The sequence below is a fragment of the Telopea speciosissima genome, chromosome 4, assembly GCF_018873765.1.
Source record: "Telopea speciosissima isolate NSW1024214 ecotype Mountain lineage chromosome 4, Tspe_v1, whole genome shotgun sequence".
Lineage (NCBI taxonomy): Eukaryota > Viridiplantae > Streptophyta > Magnoliopsida > Proteales > Proteaceae > Telopea > Telopea speciosissima.
In genome coordinates this window covers 111,714-133,126 of record NC_057919.1, presented here as the reverse complement: position 1 = coordinate 133,126, position 21,413 = coordinate 111,714, and the positions used below count along the sequence as shown (strand labels likewise).

The 21,413-nt window shown below is 43.8% G+C and overlaps 1 protein-coding gene across 2 annotated transcripts in view; it reads left to right on the top strand.

Moving 5' to 3' along the window:
* Nucleotides 1–21,408, top strand: part of LOC122658812 (stromal processing peptidase, chloroplastic-like) — a 71,147-nt gene extending 49,739 nt beyond the window's left edge. For both annotated transcript variants that reach the window (XM_043853933.1, XM_043853932.1), the window contains 3 exons: nucleotides 10,331–10,432; nucleotides 10,754–10,904; nucleotides 20,878–21,408. In XM_043853933.1, coding sequence (XP_043709868.1) covers nucleotides 10,331–10,432; nucleotides 10,754–10,904; nucleotides 20,878–20,978 — 354 coding nt within the window. In that variant the 3' untranslated portion in view covers nucleotides 20,979–21,408. The remainder of the gene's footprint in view (nucleotides 1–10,330; nucleotides 10,433–10,753; nucleotides 10,905–20,877) is intronic.
* The last annotated feature ends 5 nt before the right edge of the window (nucleotides 21,409–21,413 follow it).

The following is a 21,413-nucleotide window of genomic DNA, read 5'->3' as shown; positions in this document are numbered from 1 at the left end:
TGCCCTGCCAAATTATCTTTTGCAAGAATTTGCATCGATGTCTCAGTAAATCGCCCTCTGCCTTCCTCCATCACCATCGTCGAAGAAGATGGGTTCAGCTTTGAACAACCTGTCAAGTTGGATTAGATCCCTCCTCACTGCTTACACTGCAAAGTTTTTGGGCATCACTCTTGTGACTGCTCCGATAAAGCTCTAGTTGTCGTCCCTGATGATGCTCTGTCTTCTCCTATCCAAGCTGCCGTCGCTGCCCCTGAAGATGTTCCAACTTCTACAGTTCAAGCTGCCAACGTCTCAAGCATTTCTTCTCCCCCAAACAAACAAGTTGGTCTTTCGGCTCTTGTCTCCATCTCTTCTGGTCGTCAACTTGTCTCCGCTGGCTACCCTGCTCCTCCTCTGCCCTCGAGCCTCTCCAGATCTCCCAGCAAAGGAAGGGTAAAAGTGCGCCACCGCCATCGATGACGTTGTCGCGTCTAGCACATCTCTGCATCTTCGCACGCAGGGAAGTCCCCTTGGTTCCTGTGCCTGAGGCTTTGTTGACTTCCTTCGTCGCTCCTCTGCCGCCTGCACTCCACGAAGATGCCTCGATCCTTGCCCCCCAAAGGCTGGCTTCTCCGGCTGCTTCGATCGAGGATGCTCCCATTGGTCTGTCTATGACTTTTGCGACAAAATCAAACTCAACTTTTGCTCAAAGCTCGCTGCAAAACAGATCGTACAAAGTTGGTTTCACCAATTTGGCAACTAAATCCCTCGACAGTTCCTCTACACTTCTGGATGCGTCAAAGTTTAGAGCCTGCAACCGCTGCCTTCCTCTGTTGTAAGTCAGACCAAAGATCTGACCCCCAGAAGCTCCTCTCTCGATGGGTGTCTTGCTCCTTTGTGAGGTAGTTCAAACGATCTTTTTTCTACCTCTTCTCTAGCTTACCCCTTTTTATCACTTTCCAGGTCTGTCCTCCCCCCCTTCTACCAAACCCCCTTGGTCCCACTTCTAACCTTATTCCCATTTTACCCTTGTTTTCTTTAAACCAAAACCACCCTAAGCCCAATCCGGCCCACCATCCAACCAAACCATCTTCATTAAACCAGCTCCCTTCCTTCTTTAACTATACTTCTACCCCCATCATCCCAGTTATACCCCAACCTTACCACAAATCACGATCCTTCCACCTCCACCCTTCATACCCGACCCTTCTCTCCAACAACCCGACTTGCTTCCCAGCCCACTTCACCCAACCACACTTCCACCCCCCTCACCGACTCTGCTCCCCACCATGCCAACCTAGCCTTAACCGTTTCTCATTCCACCAACCCCCTACCCCCATCCTTTGCTCTAACTCTTTTTCCCCCCTTTCTTTGTCTGCTGAGTGCCACCACCCCCCCTCATTGGATTTGATCATCCCCCCTCCCCCTTGGCTTCCACTTGTGGAACCGGTTGTACCCTGGCTGCTTCTGTTATTGCCCGCCATCGCCCCACCCTAGTTTACTTTCGTAGGAGGTATAAAAGTGTTCCCCCTAGGACGTCGATGCCCTACACCCTCTAGTTTTCCATGTCTGCCGGATTTTTTTGGAATGTCAAGGGTCTCAACTCCCTGGCCAAGCACCATGACATTAGAGCCCTCATTAAATCTTCTCGTTCCTCCTTCTGCGCCCTCCTGGAAACTCGTGTCCTGCAAGAGAATGACTCTCGCATTGTGGCATCCATTGCCCCTTCTTGGTCTTTCATCTCCAATTACAACCATTCTCCAAATGGCCGTATTTGGATCCTTTGGGACCCCTCCAAAATTAACATCTCCATCTCTCACTCCTCCCCCTAGCTTATTCACTTACTTCTCTCCCTCCCTAATTCCCCCATCTCCTACTATGCATTCAATAGGGTTGTTGACCGCACCTCCCTTTGGGACGACTAGGCTCTCATTAAAGCTGGAATTGGTTCTCTTCCTTGGGGGATGGGGGAAGATTTCAATGCTGTTAGATGCCAATCTGAGAAAATTGGAGGTCTCCCCCTTGATTTCCAATCTGTCAAGGCCTTTAATGACTACATTGAGGATATTGGTATTGATGATCTTAGATGGTTAGGTTCCCCCCTTACCTGGCACAATCGTAGGGGAGGCAACGACCGAATTGCTTGCAAGCTGGATCGCTTCCTCACCAATGAAGCCTGGCTCACCACCTTCCCTCATTCCTATGCCAATTTCCTTCTCCAAGGACTTTCTGACCACAGTCCTTATCTCCTCTTCATCCAGCAATATTCCTCCTTTGGCCCCAAACATTTTAAGTTCTTCAACATGTGTACCTCCCATCATCTCTATCTCCCTACCATTCTTAAAGCTTGGAGTTCCTCCATCCATTGCCCCTCCCTTCCTCTCGTGGGCTTCGCCAAGAAGCTTCGGCTCACCAAATCTAGCCTCAAAATCTGGAACTCTGCCACCTTTGGTAATCTCCCCTCCCGAGTCTCTTCCTGCCGTTCCAACCTTGCCTCCGTGCAATCCCATCTTCAGTTAGATCCGCATAGCCTTCTGCTGGCTGAGGAAGAGAGAAAGCTTTCTGGTGAGCTCTCTTTCCTTTCCTCTTTAGAAGAAACCTTTCTCCACTAGAAATCCCGTACTAAATGGCTGGAGCTTGGTGATTCCAACTCGGCCTTCTTCCACCGTTCGCTAAAAGCCAGGTTGAGCTCCAACTCCATCACCCTGCTCAATGCTCGAGATGGATCCCCTCTTTCCTCTGTCCTCGATATTAAGACCGAGGTTGCTTCCTTTTTCACCTGTCTCTTCAACCCCCATCTCCCCCCTTCCTCTCCCCTCCCTTCTGGCCTCATCAACAAATTTGTCCCTACCTCCTTGGCTAACTCTCTTCTAGCCATCCCTTCTGATGATGAGATTACTAAGTCTATCTTGTCCAATAAATCAAATAAGGCCCCTGGACCTGATGGCTTCAGCATGGGATTTTTTCTTAGCTGTTGGGATCATCTCAAGGATGATCTCATCAAAGCCATTCGCAGCTTTTTCTTTAATCCCAGTCAGCTTGCCCAAGTCAATCAAACTTTTCTTTGCCTCATCCCTAAACAAGATGGAGCATCCTCTCTTTCTGACTTTAGACCTATTTCTTTCTGCAATCTCCTCTACAAGTTCATTACCAAAATCCTGGGAAACATAATCAAGCTTGTCATCCCTTCCTTGATCAGTCCCAACCAATCTGCCTTCATTGCTGGCAAAAGCATTGCGGATAACCTTATCCTTTGCTCTGAGATTATGCGTGGCTTTGCCTAAAAATCTCACTCTCCCGCCTAATGAAGATTGACCTTCACAAAGCTTTTGATTCCCTCAGATGGGACTTCATCTGTGATGTGCTCTCCCAGATGGGCTTTCCCCCCGCTTTCATTCATTGGATTCATGCCTGCATATCCACCCCCTCTTTCTCGGTTATTGTGAATGGCTCCCTCGCCAGCTTTTTCCAATCCAAAGTTGGAATTTGCCGGGGATGCCCTCTCTCTCCCCTTCTCTCAAACGATAACCACGCAAGGGGGGGAAGCAAACCAAGGGAGAAGATGTAGGGGAAGGGAGCAAAGGGGGCAACGTACCAAGGGTGGAGGAGGGTCCAACCACAGGGACAGGACCAGGTCTAAGATGGTTCGGTCCAAGGGCAGCTCTTAAAAGGACCGGCCTAGAGTGCTTAGTTAAAATGGGGTGAGATAGGTGGGTTGAGAGGGCGGGTTGATGGGTCGGGCCAGATGGGGTGTTCTCTTTAGTGGGGACGAAAGGGGGAATATGGAGATTTAGTGGGGCTAAAGGGATGTGGTCACGTGGGGGGTGTAAGGTGAAAAGGTGTTCCTGGGGGACAGGTGGTGTGGTGAAAGAAAGTGAAAGGCAGTGGCTGGCAGGGGATAAAGCCAAATTTGGGTTTCCAAAAGAAGGAAGAGAGCAGGGCAAAGGCGAAGGAGGGGGAGCAGGGGGAGCAGGGGGAGCCTGCAAATCGGTCTCGCAGAGCTCAGGAGGAGCAGTCGAGACAGCAATGTCACCGTCAGCGTCGGGTTCCAGGGACAGGAGGACGGCGAACCTGTTGTGGTCAACCCCTGAAGAAGTGCGAGGTTGGTGAGCATCAGGAACCTCTCCAATGGCGGGAATCTCGCCAGGGTTGGGAAACTCATCAGAATCAAGGTTTCTTACTGTGTGTTCTTAGTAGAGTACCCATGGAAAATCTGAGATGGGTCACAAAAATCATATAAAATCAGAAGTGGTATGGTGGGGAAAGGGGTTGCAGAGGGGGGTGGTGGCGATGATGGTGGTGCTGGCGGAAGAAGAAGGGAAAGTAGGGGAGGGTAAAATTGAAATAAAATTATATGAAGGGTATTTTAGGGTTTTAGAAATTGTGTACATGCTATGTCATCATTTAATGGCGTTTTTAACAGTTAGGGTACGGTTGATGGAATATTTAAAAAGTAGGGGAGGGCATTATCATTTTTTCAAAACTTGGGTATGGTTGATATTAAGGAAACCTAGAGGGGAGGGGGATGATTTTTTATTCACCAAAAAAAAAAAATTCCTCAAAACTCTTTCAGCAAAGGATACAGGAAGGGGAGACACAGATGTGGCAGTGAATGAGGAAGGATTGGGTGGGGAGGCAAAGGTTTAGGATTTTCCAGACATTGAAAGAGTGTCTCGGAATGTGGCCTTTGAACCAAACAAGATCGCACCAGGGGACACATGAGCTATGGGGTCTAACAAAATCCCAAGCAAAGCAAGAGCTAAAAATACCATTGTGGGAGGGGAGGCAGGTTACTTTGTCCGCATGAGAGGGGTGGGGAGGGGGTAGAGAGGCCTAAACCTGAGTGAGACCGGGGGGGACCAGGAGCCATGAGAGATAATTAATGAGAGGGGAAGATTTGAGGATACCAAAAGAGTAGACCCCTCGGGCACCTAAGATGTTCTAAAGGACTCCAGCAGGATGCCAAGGATCAAGCAAGAGGAAGTGGCACTAAGGGCAAGGGGACGGAGAAGGATCTTGCGCCAAACCCAGGAGGGGTCCACAAAACAGTCTAGATGGAATCATTTTTGAGGAGGTTAGAGGATACCCAATTAACCCAAATCGAGTCCTCTTTGGAGGAGATTTTCTAAATCAGCTTGAGCAGGTCAGCAATATTGTAATCAAGGATAGGACGGATGCCAAAGCCTCCTTCCGATTTGGGCCGGTAGATTGCTGCCTAGCTAATCGGGTGGAGGAATTTAGAGGACTCTTGGCCTTTCCCAAGGAAAGCACAGAAGAGAGATTTCATAGCTTTGATGTAAGAGGATTGGAAAACGGATTTGATCAAGACAATCCTATCTGCATAGGAAAGGAGTTTGCCCTTCCAAAGATGAAGCCTCTTGCAGATAAGATCTAACATAGAGGTGCAATGATGACTAGTCAGCCTGGCAGGAATAAGGGGGAGGCCAAGGTATTTCACGGGAAGGGACCCGAGGGAAAACCCAGTCAAACTAAGGAGGGTGGCTTTGTCATGTTTAGAGAGCCCGAAAAGAAATATTTGAGATGTTAAAAGGTTAAAGCACAGACCCGAGAGAGAATCAAAGAGCTGAAGAGAAGACATGATGGAAGTGATAGAGGAGGGGGAAGCCTTGGAGAAGATCATCTACAAAGGCAAGGTGGGTGAGATTGAGGCTTTTGCATTTGGGAATGGGGGAGATGAGATGTTGGTCAGTTTTAGTCTGGATATTTCTAGAGAGGACCTCTAGAGCAAAGGAGAAGAGGAAAGGAGAGAGGGGGTAGCCTTGGCGGATACCAACTTTCCAAGGGAAAAACCCGGCTGGGGAGCCATTAACAATGGCCAAGAAGAATGGGGAAGAGATGCATGAGTGAATCCAGCGGACAAAGATTGGGGGATAGGGCATCTGGGTCATAATATCACAAATGAAGTCCCATCTTAAGGAATTGGAGGCTTTATGGATGTTAATTTTCAAGAGGGCAGTGGGGGAATGAGATTTGCGGTCAAAGCCCTGGACAATCTCCTCACAAAGCAGAATATTATCAGCTATGCTCATACCAGAGATGAAAGCCGATTAGTTCAGGCTAACTAAAGAAGGAATCACCAACTGAAGCCGATTAGCCAGAATTTTGGCAATGAATTTATAAAGAGGATTGCAAAGGGGGCTAGGTCTAAAGTCTGACAAGGAAGAGGCTCCCTATTTTTTGGTGATGAGGCAAAGGAAGGATTGGTTAATGCGGGGCAGCTGGCCGGGATTATAGAAGAAGTTGCAGATGGCTTTAATGAGATCATCTTTGCTGATGTCCTAACAAGGCGAGAAGAAACCCATACTACACCCGAAATTTCCAAGATACTGAAATTTCATCAAAATATTTTTTCTATGAGTTTTGCTTGGCCATTTGTGGGTGTAAAATGCCAAAATGACCGAGATTTTCGAAATTTCTTAAACGAGATGACAGGAATTACCGAGATTTCTGAAATTTCTGAAATTTTGGAATAATTGCATTTTTTCAATTCGATGTTGCATTTCGTTTCGACTAGACCGAAATATTCGAAATTTCGACCGAAACAAAACAAGATTTTCAACTATGGTAGGGACGTTCATTTGAAACATCAAGGATCATGCAACCTCCAACAAATGATGATTCTTGTACTCAGCAACACCTTTTTTAGCAGGGGTGTCTACACAGCTGGTCAGGTGAATGACGCCTTGCTCACCCAAATAATTTTCAAAGACCTATCCGCATATTCTCGCCCATTATCAGAACAAATAATTTTCATCTTGGCATCAAACTGAGTCCAAATCATCTGGTGAAAATGTTGAAAACAGCGGAAAACTTTGTTCTTATGATGCAATAGGTAGATCTAGGTAACCCGAGTGTGGAAGTCAATAAACGTAACAAACCACTGATAGCCAGTAATAGAAACACAACGGGTAAGGCCCCACACATCAGAATGGATTAAATTAAAAGGTTTCAAACTAATATTATCAGGAGGAGGATAAATTGAATGAGTTTGTTTTGCAAAAATGCAAGCATCACAAAAAAAAATTGTTTAGGTTACATTTTCTAAATAAATCAGGAAAAACTTGGCCAAAGTCTCAGGAGGAGGGTGGCCCAATCTATGGTGCCATCTATATAAATCTGCTAGAGCAACTTTAGCAGAGCCAGGAGGTGCTTGTGTCATCAAGGCTGGGGAGTCTTCAAAATCCAGCCAGTATAGGGCCACTTTACCTTTACCAATCATTTTCTCCGTTACCAAGTCCTGTAACACATAGTTCTAAAACTCGTCCCGACTCGGCGAGATCTTGGCGAGTTTCTCGGTTTTCTGAGAAACCGAAACGAGATGGCATACGGTACATAAAAGTGCAATATATCGCCGAGATCTTGGGTTGACCCATGGAAATGACCCTTCTACTATGTATTTACTTACCTAACTTGACAGAACTCGACATATCTCGGCGAGATTTCGGGTTGACTCATGGAAATGTCCCATCTACTATGTATTTACTTACCTAACTTGGCAAAACTCTTATATGCTTGTTGTGGAGCACTATCTGTAACATTACAACAACACTATGTCATGGGAAGACTATGTGACACTAGCGGGGACTGAATACTTGATTCAAAGTCATATTATGTGATGATAATTGTAACACTGTTAAACAGTTTGATGCATCACTTTAACATTTCTAATTCTTATTTAAGTTGTCTAGCTATTAATTGAATGTTTTGCTTGCTTTCTATTACTAAATTATGTGTAGAGTAGGGTATTTTAGTACGTCATCGCCTACCAACCTATGGTCCAAATTGAAACTCATGTTTGGACTTTGTTTTTACAAAATCTAATAGTACCATTGTGTTTAAATGGCCTAAAATAGGCTCAATACCAAGTTTTAGACCCAAACTAGGTCTAAAACCCACCGAGTTGAGGCTTCGAATTGGAAAAAAAAAAAAATGCATCAACTCGGCGAGATCTCGACTCGACTCGGTTTTTCCAACGGCCGAGTTGGTACCCAGACCCGAGTTTTAGTACCTTGAACACACAATTGGACAGCAGGTTCTAACATTGCTAGATGACGGCTATCTTCTGATTGAACCATAGGCCATAGCATACGCCTGCTCTAGAGTGGGAAAAGGATCATGACTCAGGACACAAGCCCGAATCTGATCAAATTCAATTTTGAGACCTGCCAGGAAAATGTACACATGGAACTTGTCCTCCCGCTGGTGAAACTTCAAGGTATCAACGGCACAAGAGGCAGAAAAATCTTCATAATAATCTAATTCTTGCCACATGCTTCGTAACTCGAAAAATACTGGGATAATGTAAGCCCTTTCTGTTTTGTATCATGAATTTTTTTCTGGAGTTCATAGACGAGCATTATTACCCACATGAGCTTAGGTATCCTTTGCAACCTTCCAGATCTTGGTGGCAGAGTCCAGCAAGAGATGACCCCTTGCAATATTTGGAAGCATGGAACTAAGGAGATAGAACAGTATCAGATAATTGTCCGAATGCCATTTGTTTTGGGCAAGACCAGCTTCTTCTGCCTTCGTAGCATTACCAGTGTGAAAACCAGAAAATCCACGGGAGGCTATAGAGACAAAGCAGGAACAGTAATTGTTTCCATCCAATTTAAAGGTGCAAACAGGACTTGAAGTGCCCGGAGAAGTAACATCAGTAATCACGTCCGACATGGTGGGTGGTGACATAGTTGTCATGGCGGCGCCATGGCGGCGCCATGGCGTCCTGGCGCTGGAGAAGGTTGCATGGCGACCTACGCCATGGCGTCCCTCTTTGATTTCTTCTTCCTGTCTCTCTTTCCTCTTTGATTTCTTCTTCCTGTCTCTCTTTCCCTCTTCGATTTCTTCTTCCTGTCTTCGATTTCTTCTTTCCCTCTTCGATTTCTTCTTTCCCTCTTCGATTTCTTCCGATTTCTTCTTTCCCTCTTCGATTTCTGAATTTTCTTCTTAAAACTTGAGAAACAATAGAGAAAAAAATGAAACATGGCTTGAGTATACATCTATTAAAACATTAAAAATAGAGAAAATAAAAAATAAAACATGGTCGACATGCTCGCCATGGCAACGACATGCTCGCCATGGCAACGCCATGGCGGGCGACATGTCAATATATCGACGTGACACCCCTCCACTGACTTGGATCGCCGTGACAACTATGGGTGGTGAGAGATCAAAGGAATTCTAACAAAAGCCTTGAGAAGAAAAGGCAAGGAAACTCTAGCAAAGAAACTTGTTTCTGTGACAAGAAACTTATATCTCAAAAAAGAGGATAAAGAAGTCTGTTCAAACAGACATGAGGTAAAAAAAAAAAAAAAAAAAACAGAGAACCCTCGGTGGAAAGAAATACAACCGAGGAATGGTGGAAGAGAAGCACTGAGAGGAGTAGGTGCTAGAAGGTGGTGGCAGTTAGGTGGAGCCCAGAGAGAGAGAGACGGAGGCGAGAGAGGCGGTGGCAAGAGTAGGCGGAGGCGAGTGTGGTGGAGCTGAGAGGGAGGCGGTGGTGCTGGAATAGGGAAGAGGTGGCGGCGGCGGCACTGGTGCTTGGTGGTGGCGGTGGTGTTAGACCTTCTAGGGTTTGCTCATTAGGGTTTTTATTCCCATAATGATCTTTGCTCTGATACCATTGCGAAATAGAGAGAAGAATTAGAGAATAATGGCTTGTGACATTGTGTCCACAGCCCACTTTATTTATATTAGACCACAGAACTTTCTAGAATAGGTACATATACAATAATACCTCTAAGGGATGAATAAGACAAAAATACCCTTGTACCCCAAATTACAACATTATCCTTTATGAAATAAGTTTGGGTGTTGATTCCCATCTCCTTTTCTAATGGATGCTCCAATTCTCTTTCAATCGCCACAACCCCGCCATCCTGTTGTCGCTACCCTCCATACCTGCCGTTGGGACAGCCCATTCTGTTGTTCCTCATAAGAGAGATGCTGAGAGAGATGTCTGGTCTCTGGTTGCCTTAAACTGAATCATCATTCACTTAGTACTCTGCTTCCATGGTTTTCTGCACTTATTTTCTTGCTATATTACACGCTTTTGCTATCAGTCGTTTGTTTTTAAGAAACATGCTATGAACCATAAGTTTGTTTAATGGACCTTCTCTTTTTGTTAAATTACTTGCATGCCACCATCTTATTGCTAAATTGCATTTGTACCTTATTCAATAGAGTCTATAGTTCCCCTGATGAAGATGATCTATTTTGTTCAATATTATCTTCTAAATCCCCAGGGTGGGGCAGGTAAAAAGGAAGAATTTTCATGTGTAGGTGGATGTCTTCACAGCCATTAACTGCTTGAAGGTTTTAATTGTGGCAGGCAAAACGTACTCTGCTGATGAGACATGAAGCTGAAACCAAGTCAAATGCTTACTGGCTTGGATTGCTAGCTCACTTGCAAGCCACTTCTGTTCCTAGGAAGGTAAAGCTCGAGTACAACGATGGGCCCTTCAGTATTTGACTATAGCTCTTGGGTTCTGCAGATGACATTGTTCTAATTTAGATCATGTAATTCTTGAATGCCATAGTTTACATGATGAGACCCAAATGTGCATAAAAATTGGCCACGCCTTCATTTTACAAATAAATCAGGAACGAACATATTCTAATTTCAAATGGGTCATGAATTTTATTAACAATATGAGATTTCTGATAATTCATAATTGTCTCAGTGGCATTTATGTACTACTTATTGCCAATGTCGTTGGATGATGCCCACATTTTTTTTCCTAATGGAATTCAGGATATATTATGCATTAAAGACCTTCCTCTGCTGTATGAAGCTGCCACTATCGAAGACATATACTGTGCATATAAGCATTTGAAGGTAGATGAGGATTCCCTATTTTCATGCATTGGAATTGCTGGGGCTGAGGCTGGCGAAGAGATATCCAGTAAGACACCTCTGTGTGTGTGTGTGTGTGTGTGTGTGTGTGTGTGTGTGTCTGTGTGTGTGTGTGTGTGTGTGTGTGCGTGCAACAAACGAGATTCTCATTAACTGTATCAAATCCATAGTTGCCAAGGCATCACCTAGGCGCCACCTTGACATCCAATCGGTTTTTCTGAGGTCTAGGAAACTGTCTCCTTAGTGCAAGGCGCTGGTTTAATTTTTTATTATTCTTCTTCTATTCCATTTATTACGTTTCTATCGGTACCGAACTAGGTTTGGCACTGATTTATGCCAAACAACATTTAAGTAAAATGACTTTGTAGTTTTCTCTCCATTTACTTTAGATATTATTATTCATAAATAAGTAAACACCTTCCCCCCCCCCCACCCCACCCCCTGAAATGAATCTAATAAAAGTAGTTAAAAATTCAAATTCCAAAAGAATAAAAAGTCAACTCCCTAGGTCAAGAACAAAAACCGAATTCTTGGTTGTAGGGACGATTTCAACTTTCAAATGCTAGGGTTTTTCTCAAATCTTTTTTTTTTTTTTGGATGAATAAAAATTTCATTAACCAAAAGAGAGAGCCCCGGAGGGGATACAAAGAAGAGGTTAAAAAAACCCCGAAAGCACAAAGAGACAGCCAAATACAATCCTCAAAGGGCAAAATTCCAAGAGGATACAATATGCCTATTTCTTTGGGAATCTGAGAATCGAATAGGAATTGCTGCAAGTTGGAATTCCAAATCTGATTAAAGGATCAGGATTTGGCAGTCTATCTTCTAAGATTTCTTTCATACCAAATGCGATGAATTGCAGTACTAAAAGCCAATTTACCCACTCGGTCATTGAAGGAAGAACCACCAAAAATCATAGCCACCCAAATCCATTCTCTATGGAAAGGAATAATCTGCTTCCGAGCTGGCCAGCAACGAGCAAGCAGCCAAGTCCAGATCTTTGAGGAGAAAGGGCATTTGAAGAAGAGGTGATCAATATCCTCCAGGCCAGTCCAACAAAGAGTGCAGCAAGGGGACTCTGGAATGTGTCTACTGATGAGGAAGGCCTGAATAGGAAGGTAGTTTCGAAGGGCACTCCAAAGGGTGAAGCTGTAACGGGGGATGTAACTTTTAAACCAAACAACATTGCTCTAAATGACTGAATCTCCATGAGCTCTGACAAGATTCCAATCAGAGTTCAAACTAAATAAGCCAGACTGGGAAGCTGTCCATGAAGTGATGTCACCCCTTCCAAGGGGGGGTTCTGCGGAGGAGAGGAAGCAGCCCAAATAGGATCCAGGACCTGAGGAGAGGGGGAGGGGGGGATCCCAGGCAGAATCTGTAATGATATGCGAGACCAAGGCAGATCTATCAGAGCCAAGTCTGTAGATAGTTCTGTCTCCCACCTCAGGAAGAAGCACACCAGTTGGATGCCAGTTATCCAACCATAGCCCTGTAGAGGTCCCATCATCAATCAAAGCAGTAATGGAGCGTTGAGCAAAGGGCCTAAGAGTCACAATCCTTCTCCAAACCCAAGAAGCATTTGAGGGAATAGGAACAACCCAAATGGAATCTGTTCTGAGATATTTGTGGTAGATCCAATCGACCCATATACTTTGATGCTTAGAGGCAATCCTCCAAATCAATTTTAAAATACCTTCTGTGTTTAAGTCCTTGAAGCGCCTAAGACCCAATCCCCCTTCCTTTTTTGGGAGGCAAACCGAGGCCTAAGAGGTAGGGTGGAGAAATTTGGAAGAATCCGATCCTTTCCAAAGAAAGGAGCACATAAGGCTTTCCAATTTTGCAATGATCGACTTGGGAATGCCAAAAATACCTAACCAGTATAGATAGGAGGCCTGGAGGACAAATTTGATCAGCCCCAAACACCTCGCTAAGGAGAGGAGTTTGCCTTTCCACAGTTGGAGTCTCTTACAAATGAGATCAAGCATTGGGGTGCAGTGGTGAGCAGTCAGCCAGGAGGGGTTCAAGGGGAGGCCCAAGTATTTGACTGGGAGGGAGCCAAGGGAGAAGCCCGAGATCTGGAGAAGAGTGGCTTTGAGATCCTCTGAGATACCCGATAGGAAGAGGAGGGACTTTGAGAGGTTGACTCGAAGGCCCGACATAGACTCAAAGAGGTTCAAACAAGATAAAGCTGATTGTACAGAAATTGGGTCAGCTTTGAAGAACAGCATGAGATCATCAGCAAAAGCAAGGTGAGTGAGGTTAAGGGCTTTGCATTTAGGGATGGGGATGATGAGCTTCTGGTCAATGTAGGATTGAATGCATCTGGAGAGGACTTAAAAGGAAAGGGTGAAAAGATCAGGAGAGAGGGGGCAACCTTAGCGGATGCCAGAAGAGAAAGAAAAATAGCTTGTTGGACTACCATTTACCAGGACTGAGAAGTGAGGAGAGGATGTGCAATGGTAGATCCAATTAGTGAAGATGGGGGGAGGGGGGGAACAACATTTTATTTAGAACATCAACAATAAAATCCCAGGGTAAAGAGTCAAAAGCTTTGTGGATGTCCACTTTCATAAGGGCAGAAAGGGAGTGGTTTTTCCTGTCAAAGCCTCTAACAATCTCATGGCAAAGGAGAATTTTATCTGAAATGCATTGGCCGGGGACAATAGCTGACTGGTTGTCACTAACAAGGGAAACAACAACTAACTTGAGACGATTTGCCAAGATTTTGGCAATGAGCTTGTAGAGGAAGTTGCAGAGGGAGATGGGGCGAAAGTCAGACACACAGGATGCTCCTTCACACTTGGATATGAGACAGAGAAGAGTATTATTGATGGCATGGACCTGGGAAGGGTTGAGAGAAAAAGCTTTGAATGGCTTCTGTGAGATCATTTTTCAAGATGTCCCAGCAAGCAGTAAAGAATCCCATATGAAAACCATCAGGACCAGGAGCACGGTTTGCTTTATGAGAAAGAATGGCTGAGTGGATTTCAGATTCAAAAGGGATGGACTGGGGGGAAGGGAGAAGGGAGGGTGGGGATGACTTTGGAAATGAGATTTTCAAGAATAGGGGTGGGAGAGGGGGAGAGAAGAGCTGCTAAAAAAAAGTTACATTCTTAGATTTGATGTCCTCTACAGCAGTGATGGGGCCAAATGGAGAGTCCAAGGAAGTGATGGAGTTAAGATTGGTTCTGGCCCCGAGGGATCGATGAAAAAAGGTTGTGTTAGAATCACCTAGCTCAAGCCATTTTATGCAGGATTTTGGCGAAGGAAATTTTCTTCTTGGGACAAGAAATCTTGGAGCTGGAGAGAGGTGGAATTTTCAACTTCGGCAAGCTGAGGGTTATGGAGATTAAATTGAAGGCGGGATTGGATATAGGCTTGCTTTGCTTTTGCAGTCAGAGACAAGAGTGGAAATGTTGCCAAAAGTAGAGGAGTTCCATCTTTTTAGAGCCTCTTAACATTTCTGAGTCTAATGGCAAAGGAGGGGAGGGGGGAGATAGCAGGGGATTGGCTTGGACCAGGCTGCAGTAACCTGAATGGTTTGGGGCCAAAGGAGACAAAGAGTTGAATGTCAAAAGTAATAGGACAGTTGTCAAAGATACCTTGAGTGCCAAAAGAGACATGAGAAGAGGGAAAAGAACTGAGCCAAGCTTCATTATCCAGAACCCGGTCCAACTTACAAGCAATCCGGGTGATACCAGCTCTGATGTTGTGCCAAGAAAATCTTACCTAACCATCTCAAGTCATTCATTCCAATGTCCTCCAAACAATCATTAAATGTATTCACTGAAGGGTCCAAAGAACGAACACCCCCTTTCTTTTCATGACCAAATCGGATGACGTTAAAATCACCACCCAAAGCCCATGGAAGGTTCCCAACCTGGAGAGCAATATGGTGGAGATCTTCCCAAAGGGCATTCCTATCTTGAGCAGAGTTTGAAGTGTAATGGCGGTGAATAGGAACGGATGGTTACCAATTGGGTCTGAGGCTTTAAAGTCAAGGAATTGGGAAGAGGAAGAAAGGAGAATGAGGATGATGGGGAGGGCTCCCAAACACCAAAGGCGGCCATTTGGATGATGAGAGTAATTTGAGATGATGGACCAAAAAGACTGCCTACCACCTGCTCTAGAGGTACCAGCTCCTCCACTACTACTTACTCTCTGTCTCTCCTGATCCTCATAATAAGAGGCTTTGCTCCTTAACTGTGCCTGTCTCCAATCCCTAGCCTCTTGCTCAATCTGTATATCATCAGGAACATAGGCAGGATCATCACTGTCATAGTTGTCACGATGTCTAGGCAGCCTAAAGCGCTAGAGAGGGTAACAAATAGGGCGACACCAACAAGGCGGGCGACCAAGGCGCTTGGAAGCCTAGGCGACGCCTTTACAACTATGATCACTGTAATCATCATAATCAACATCATTATAGCCTCCCACTATATTCCTCATTGCATCTTGAAGTTCTACCCTTGCATTTTCCCTATGAGCCTTCCTCTTACTCCCTACCTTCATGTACTCAATGACAACCCTAGATACCTCAACAGGGACCATATGACATAATACCACTTCAGGAGAATTCCCAGCCAGATGTTGTTTAAGTCTAGTGGCCCCACCTCCCAAAAACTTCTGGTGAAAGTAATTGCACTGTGTTTTTCTTTTATCCCCATCAATTAGCACTTCGTGCAACCATGCAATGTCACCCCTGGTGCACTAGGGCGGTCTTTGCTCCCCATGGGCCTGGCTCTGCTCCCCCTACCTCTGCTCCCCCTGCCTTTGCCCCCTTGCCTTTGTCGTCTATAATGGTCTGCCATAATCTGATTTGTTTACTGTTACAATTACTGTCACCAGAATTGCATGTTATTTGTATTTAATTGATGCGTCACAAGAGTGAAGTTTTTTCTTGTTTTCAATTGTTTCACAATCTTGTTCATACCCAGTTCAATGCCCAGATTCAAATTCTCCATAGTGATAATGGGCTAGAATATAAGGATGGTGCATTCCAGGCATATCTTGCAGTTCAGGGCATCATCTACAAGACGAATTGTGTTGACACTCTTGCTCAGAATGGGGTGGCCGAACGCAAGAACCGTCATTTATTGGAGGTGGCAAGGTTGCCCATGTTTGCGATGAATGTCCCACCACAATATTGGAGCAAGGCTGTCTTGATTGTTGCTTACCTAATCAACTGCATGCCTACTGTCGTTTTGAATTTTCAGTCCCCTCTTCAAGCTCTCCAAGGGTCCAATACCTTTCTTCTTTTTTTTTTTGGATGAATAAAAATTTAATTACGAAGAAAAAGAAGGAATATACACGCTCGAGGGTAAACACACCAAATCCTTGGCTAACTAGGCAGCAGAATGGAGAGAGGAAGTCTGCAGGAAACAAAAATGAGCCTGTTCCTTGGGATATCCAATACCTTTCTTATTCCACCAAAGGTATTCGGTTATGTGTGCTATGCAAGGAACTACCAGAATCCTAGTAACTTAGAACCACATGGATTGACGAGTGTGGAAGTTATAATTGTAAACCACGATCGAATCTATGAAAGTATTGGTTTATACATTCCTCTTAATCTCGACTTTAGGGATAATTTTTTTTCGCTATCTTTTTTCGAGAACTGCCTAAATTTCCGACTAAAAAATATGCCTAGATACTATGTTCTATGAATAAAGGATCTAATTGATAGAAGAAGCACCATAAAGATCCATTAGCCAGGTTTTGGGCCGAAACAATAAGAACTGCTTCCTTATGTCATCCTATGAGATAAAAGCAAGGGAAGAACTTGCATCAGTAACTCAATTTCAATTCAAACATGGGTTTGATTCACACTCTTAAGTTCTGAGAAATATTTACCATCCGAAAAGAGGAATAAACGGAGTCTTTATCTACAGAAATGCATTGAGAAACGACAGATGAATAGAACCTTTCAATGAGATGGTGCTTTTTCAAATCTCTCAAAATGGAATTTGTTCCAAACATATTTGCCATGGTTCCTTAAAAAAGAGTGTTCATGGGATATTCTCCTATCCAGAAGGGCTACCGATGTTACCATCCTCCATCTTGTCGCATGTACGTGACTATGAATGTAACTTTTAATTAAGTTGCGGCCTATTTTTCTCTGGCATCTCGTCAAGGGAGAGATTCTCCATGGGTTGGTAATGTAGTCCTAGATAGGTAGGAGACCTACTAGGAGCCAGATAACAGGATCAATAGCAAAAAAGGGTTGCTGGTTCGAATGGACAGCACTAGGTTTTAGGTTAATTCTAGGGTTTAGGATGGGAATTTGGGAATGGGTCTTATATGGCTTTAATATGCAGGTCTAGGGGGTTATTATGGGATAAAAATAATTGGATTTGGGAAGGTTTTAAAATTCTGCAATTCTGGACAGAATTGAGTTGCAGGTTTTAGGTTTAATGGAGTGGAGGAATGGAAGGGTTGTAGAGGAGACAAAGGGCTAGGTTTAAGGTCGAGTGTAGGGAGAGGTGTGGGGAATGTAGGCTGGAAGTAGGGTTTGAAAGTGAAGGCTAAATCTGGAGTTATGGGGGAATTCTAGTGGAGGTAGGAATGCAGGTTTAATGGAGAATTAGGGTTTGATGGATGGAGGGGATTGTGGATTAGGTCTAAGAGAAGATGAAGGATGATAGAAGAAGGTTTAAAATAAGAAAACAGGTTCAAACTCACTGTATTGCAGGACAATGGCAGCAGCTTGATGAATGCAAGGAGTCGCAGGAGTCCACCTACCTTTTACCACCTTGAGATCCACAAGGATATACACTCACAAAGAGCAGCAGCAATGGCAGCAAGCATAAAGCTAATTTTTATTAATCAAATTCGTATGTAATGTTGGCCTCCCTTACAAACTTATATAGAAGACTCAAAAATTGACTTAGACACTAAAAATGAATGGCCTAACCCTATCCCTAACCTATTAGGTAACTTAAACTGACTAGGAAACTAGAATACTAAAGGAAATAGACTCAAAACATGGCTGGACTTATAGAGTCCTAGTCCAGCCCAACTTAGATCACATGACCACTTAACCAAGTCACATGATCACTTAAATTGAACCAATTGGATGCAACCAATTTGAACCGGTTCAATTAGAAAACATAAAATAAACTAAGTATTGGGTTAATCCCGTATGCAACCTATGTGGCCACTTTTAGGCCCATAAAAGTGGCCAATTACATTAGAAACCCATGGGATCAAAGGCCCAACATATATGTAACCCAACCCTAGACTTATTCCTAATAAAAGAAGCCCAGTTTGGTGATAAATCTTCATCAGTTGGTAACAATGTACCTCATATGCCTTCTCTTGTCGGTAGTGATTACTCTCCTATTCAGGGAGAGCCTCAATCTATTGTAGTGGTTTCGGCTCTTATTGTTTATACCTGTCAAGCTCGTGGGAAGCAATAGACACCAACACCTCTGCCCGATCCTACATAGTCAACTGGATCCTCTTGCATCAGATTCGCCATTTTCTGGTAATTTCTCTCTTAAGTCTCCTTTTCCTCTTATTTCAGGTCCTTCTCTAGATCTTCCCAGTGCTGTCTACAAAGGGGTTAGAACTTGTACATAACACCCTATTTCTCAAGTGATTTCATATGAGTCTCTTTCCCCATCATACCATGCTTTTGTCTCTTCTTTGTCCTCTGTCTCTCTTCCAATACCCACAGTGGAAGGCCGTTATAATTGAAGAAATGCAGGCTTTGGAAAAAAAAAATGGCACTTGGGACTTGGTTCATCTTCCTCCTCAGAAGAAGAATGTAAGTTGTAAGTGGGTATTTACAGTCAAACAAAATGTTGATGGCACTGTGGATCGATATTGGTTGCTTGAGGGTTCACGTAGACCTATGGGCTTCAAGAGACATTTGCCCCGGTTGCGAAGATGAACACTATCCTTGAAATCTTGTCATGTGTAGTTAACCTTGGATGGAATTGCAGCAACTGGACGTGAAAAATGCATTCCTCCATGGTGAACTAGAAGTAGAGGTATACCTGGAATGTCCTCCTGGTTTTGCTACTCAGAAGACTCATGGGAAAGTATGCAAACTGAAACGTGCCTTGTACAGATTAAAGCAGTCCCCTCTAGCTTGGTATAGGAGATTTCATGGTGCAATGGTATCTTTTGGTTACACCCAAAGCAATGCTAATCACACCCTCTTCATCAAACGATCTGGATCGAAGATTGTACTTTTTTTATCCGTGGACGATATTGTGATCACTGGCAGCAACACCGAGGAGATTACTCATACCAAATTGTATCTTCGGAAGGAATTTGAGATGAAGGACCTCGGCCGATTGAGGTACTTTCTTGGTATTGATATTGCCCGTTCTACCAAAGGAGTTTTTTTTTTCTCAACGGAAATGCACCTTGGACTTGTTATCTGAAACGGGCATGTTAGGGTGCAGACCTTCAGACACTCATCTAGAAATAAATGTTCATTTCTTTAGCATGGCTGGTGATCCTGTGGATAAAGGGCAGTATCAACGGTTGGTTGGGAAGTTGATCTATCTCTCTCATACTTGACTAGACATAGCCTTTGCGGTCAGCATGATTAGCCAATACATGCATTACCCTTACACATCACATTGGGTAGTTGTGATACGTATTTTACGATACTTAAAGTTTGCCCCAAGCAAAGGTATTCTTTTCTCTCCTCATGATCATCTGTGTATGGAATCCTTTATCGACTCTAATTAGGTAGATCTCCTGATGATCGACGGTCTACATCAGGTTACTGCACTTCTGTTGGAGGTACTATTGTTACTTGGCGAAGCAAGAAACAAACTATTGTTGCAAGGTCGATTGCTGAAGCTGAGTTTCGTGCCATATCCCATGGCATCTGTGAATCAATGTGGCTCCAAGGACTATTGAAAGACTTGGCTGTTCCTAATCTTTACCTATGATGCTTTATTGTGGCAACAAATCTGCTATCAGTATTGCTCACAATCCAGTCCAGCATGATCGCACCAAGCATGTGGAGATTGACTGCCATTTCATCAAAGAGAAGCTGGTACAAGGGCTGATTTGCACTCCTTTTGTCAAGTCTAGAGAGCAGTTTGCTGATTTTTTTAGGGAATTAAGTAGTAAAGTGTTTGGTCCTCTTGTGTGCAAGTTGGTGCATGGATGAGGGTTGTAATATGGGGTTCAAGGGTATAATTGTCCATAGGGTTTAACTTGTGTTGCCCTAGGGGCTCTATTGTCTTTGTACTCCTATCTTATTATTATAAATAAAAGTGGGCTGTGTCTCACAATTCCCAAAACCATCAAATACTTGAGCCCATACACATTTAAACTAAATAACTAAAGCCCAAAATTTGAAGTACCCATCATAATATTTATCCCCTTGTAAAGAAATGCATCAAAGTCCAGAATAAACTGTTGGAGATGCTCCTGCATCACCATTACTTGTTCTAATCCCGCATTAGAGGCTCATTGTTAGATTTGTGCTAGGATGACCCTGGGAAGATGATTATTTCATCATTCCTGCATCAACATCCTGAAAGTAACACATGACAGATAAGATATGACTTCACTACTCTTTCAAATGTTTCTTTCCTAACTTTGTTTTCAAAGAAGACTAATAATTCCTTACATGAGAGGATAGAAATTTTATCCCCCAATGCATGATTGTATATCTTTGGTTTTTATTATGTTGCAATTTTTTTGGTGGAACATACTTTAACCGTGCACTAGGGTGTCCTGAACTCTTCTGTTTGTCCAATCAATATGCTGCATGGTCAACAATGGTTCCCTGTTTTGGATTTCTTTTACTTTGCATGCATAATGTGCATATTTATCGTGTGGGTGGGGGAAGGGTTTAGTGGTATTTGATACAACCGAGCTCACACACATATAATGTGTTATGGAAGTGTCCGTAGCATTGACACTGATGAGCATACACCAGCAATATAATGTGTTCTGGAAGTCCCCCCTCCCTATAGAAAGAAGGGGAAAAAGCAGCCCTGTTGAATATATATATCTTATTCTTACATTGTTATTTCACTGTTTAGCATCCTTAGAGGAGGAATTGGACACAGGCCATGAGGGAGTTGTAGCAATTGGGCGTGGTCTGTCAACAATGACGCGGCCTACAACGTGGACCTCAAGTTGACTGTATCCTGTGGTGAAGATATCTTGAGCTTTTTGGAGGTACACTTCTAATGGGTTTCTAGTTTTTTAGCACACCTTTAGGGTGCAAGGAGAAAGATTATTGTTGATGAGAATACAGTCAGTCAACTTTGTTTCACTTCCAACTTTTAAGTGAATGTATTGGTTCTGGGGCTATAGGATCTGTACACGTCTTGGGCGGTCGGGCAAGGGCTATATGCGAAAGTTTTAGCCAAACTGATCATAATTCTACTTTCTGGGGCCTTCAAATATACAAGTAGATACACAAATATTCCACAGTTGTGGAAATATATGTTCACACTGATTTTTGTTCCTTTGGACCCAACCAATAGTGGATCCCATTAAAGAATCGGCTATGACGCCAAACTTGAGATATTGTCTTTATTTTATTAGTTACTGCTACTTCAGAATCCTGTGC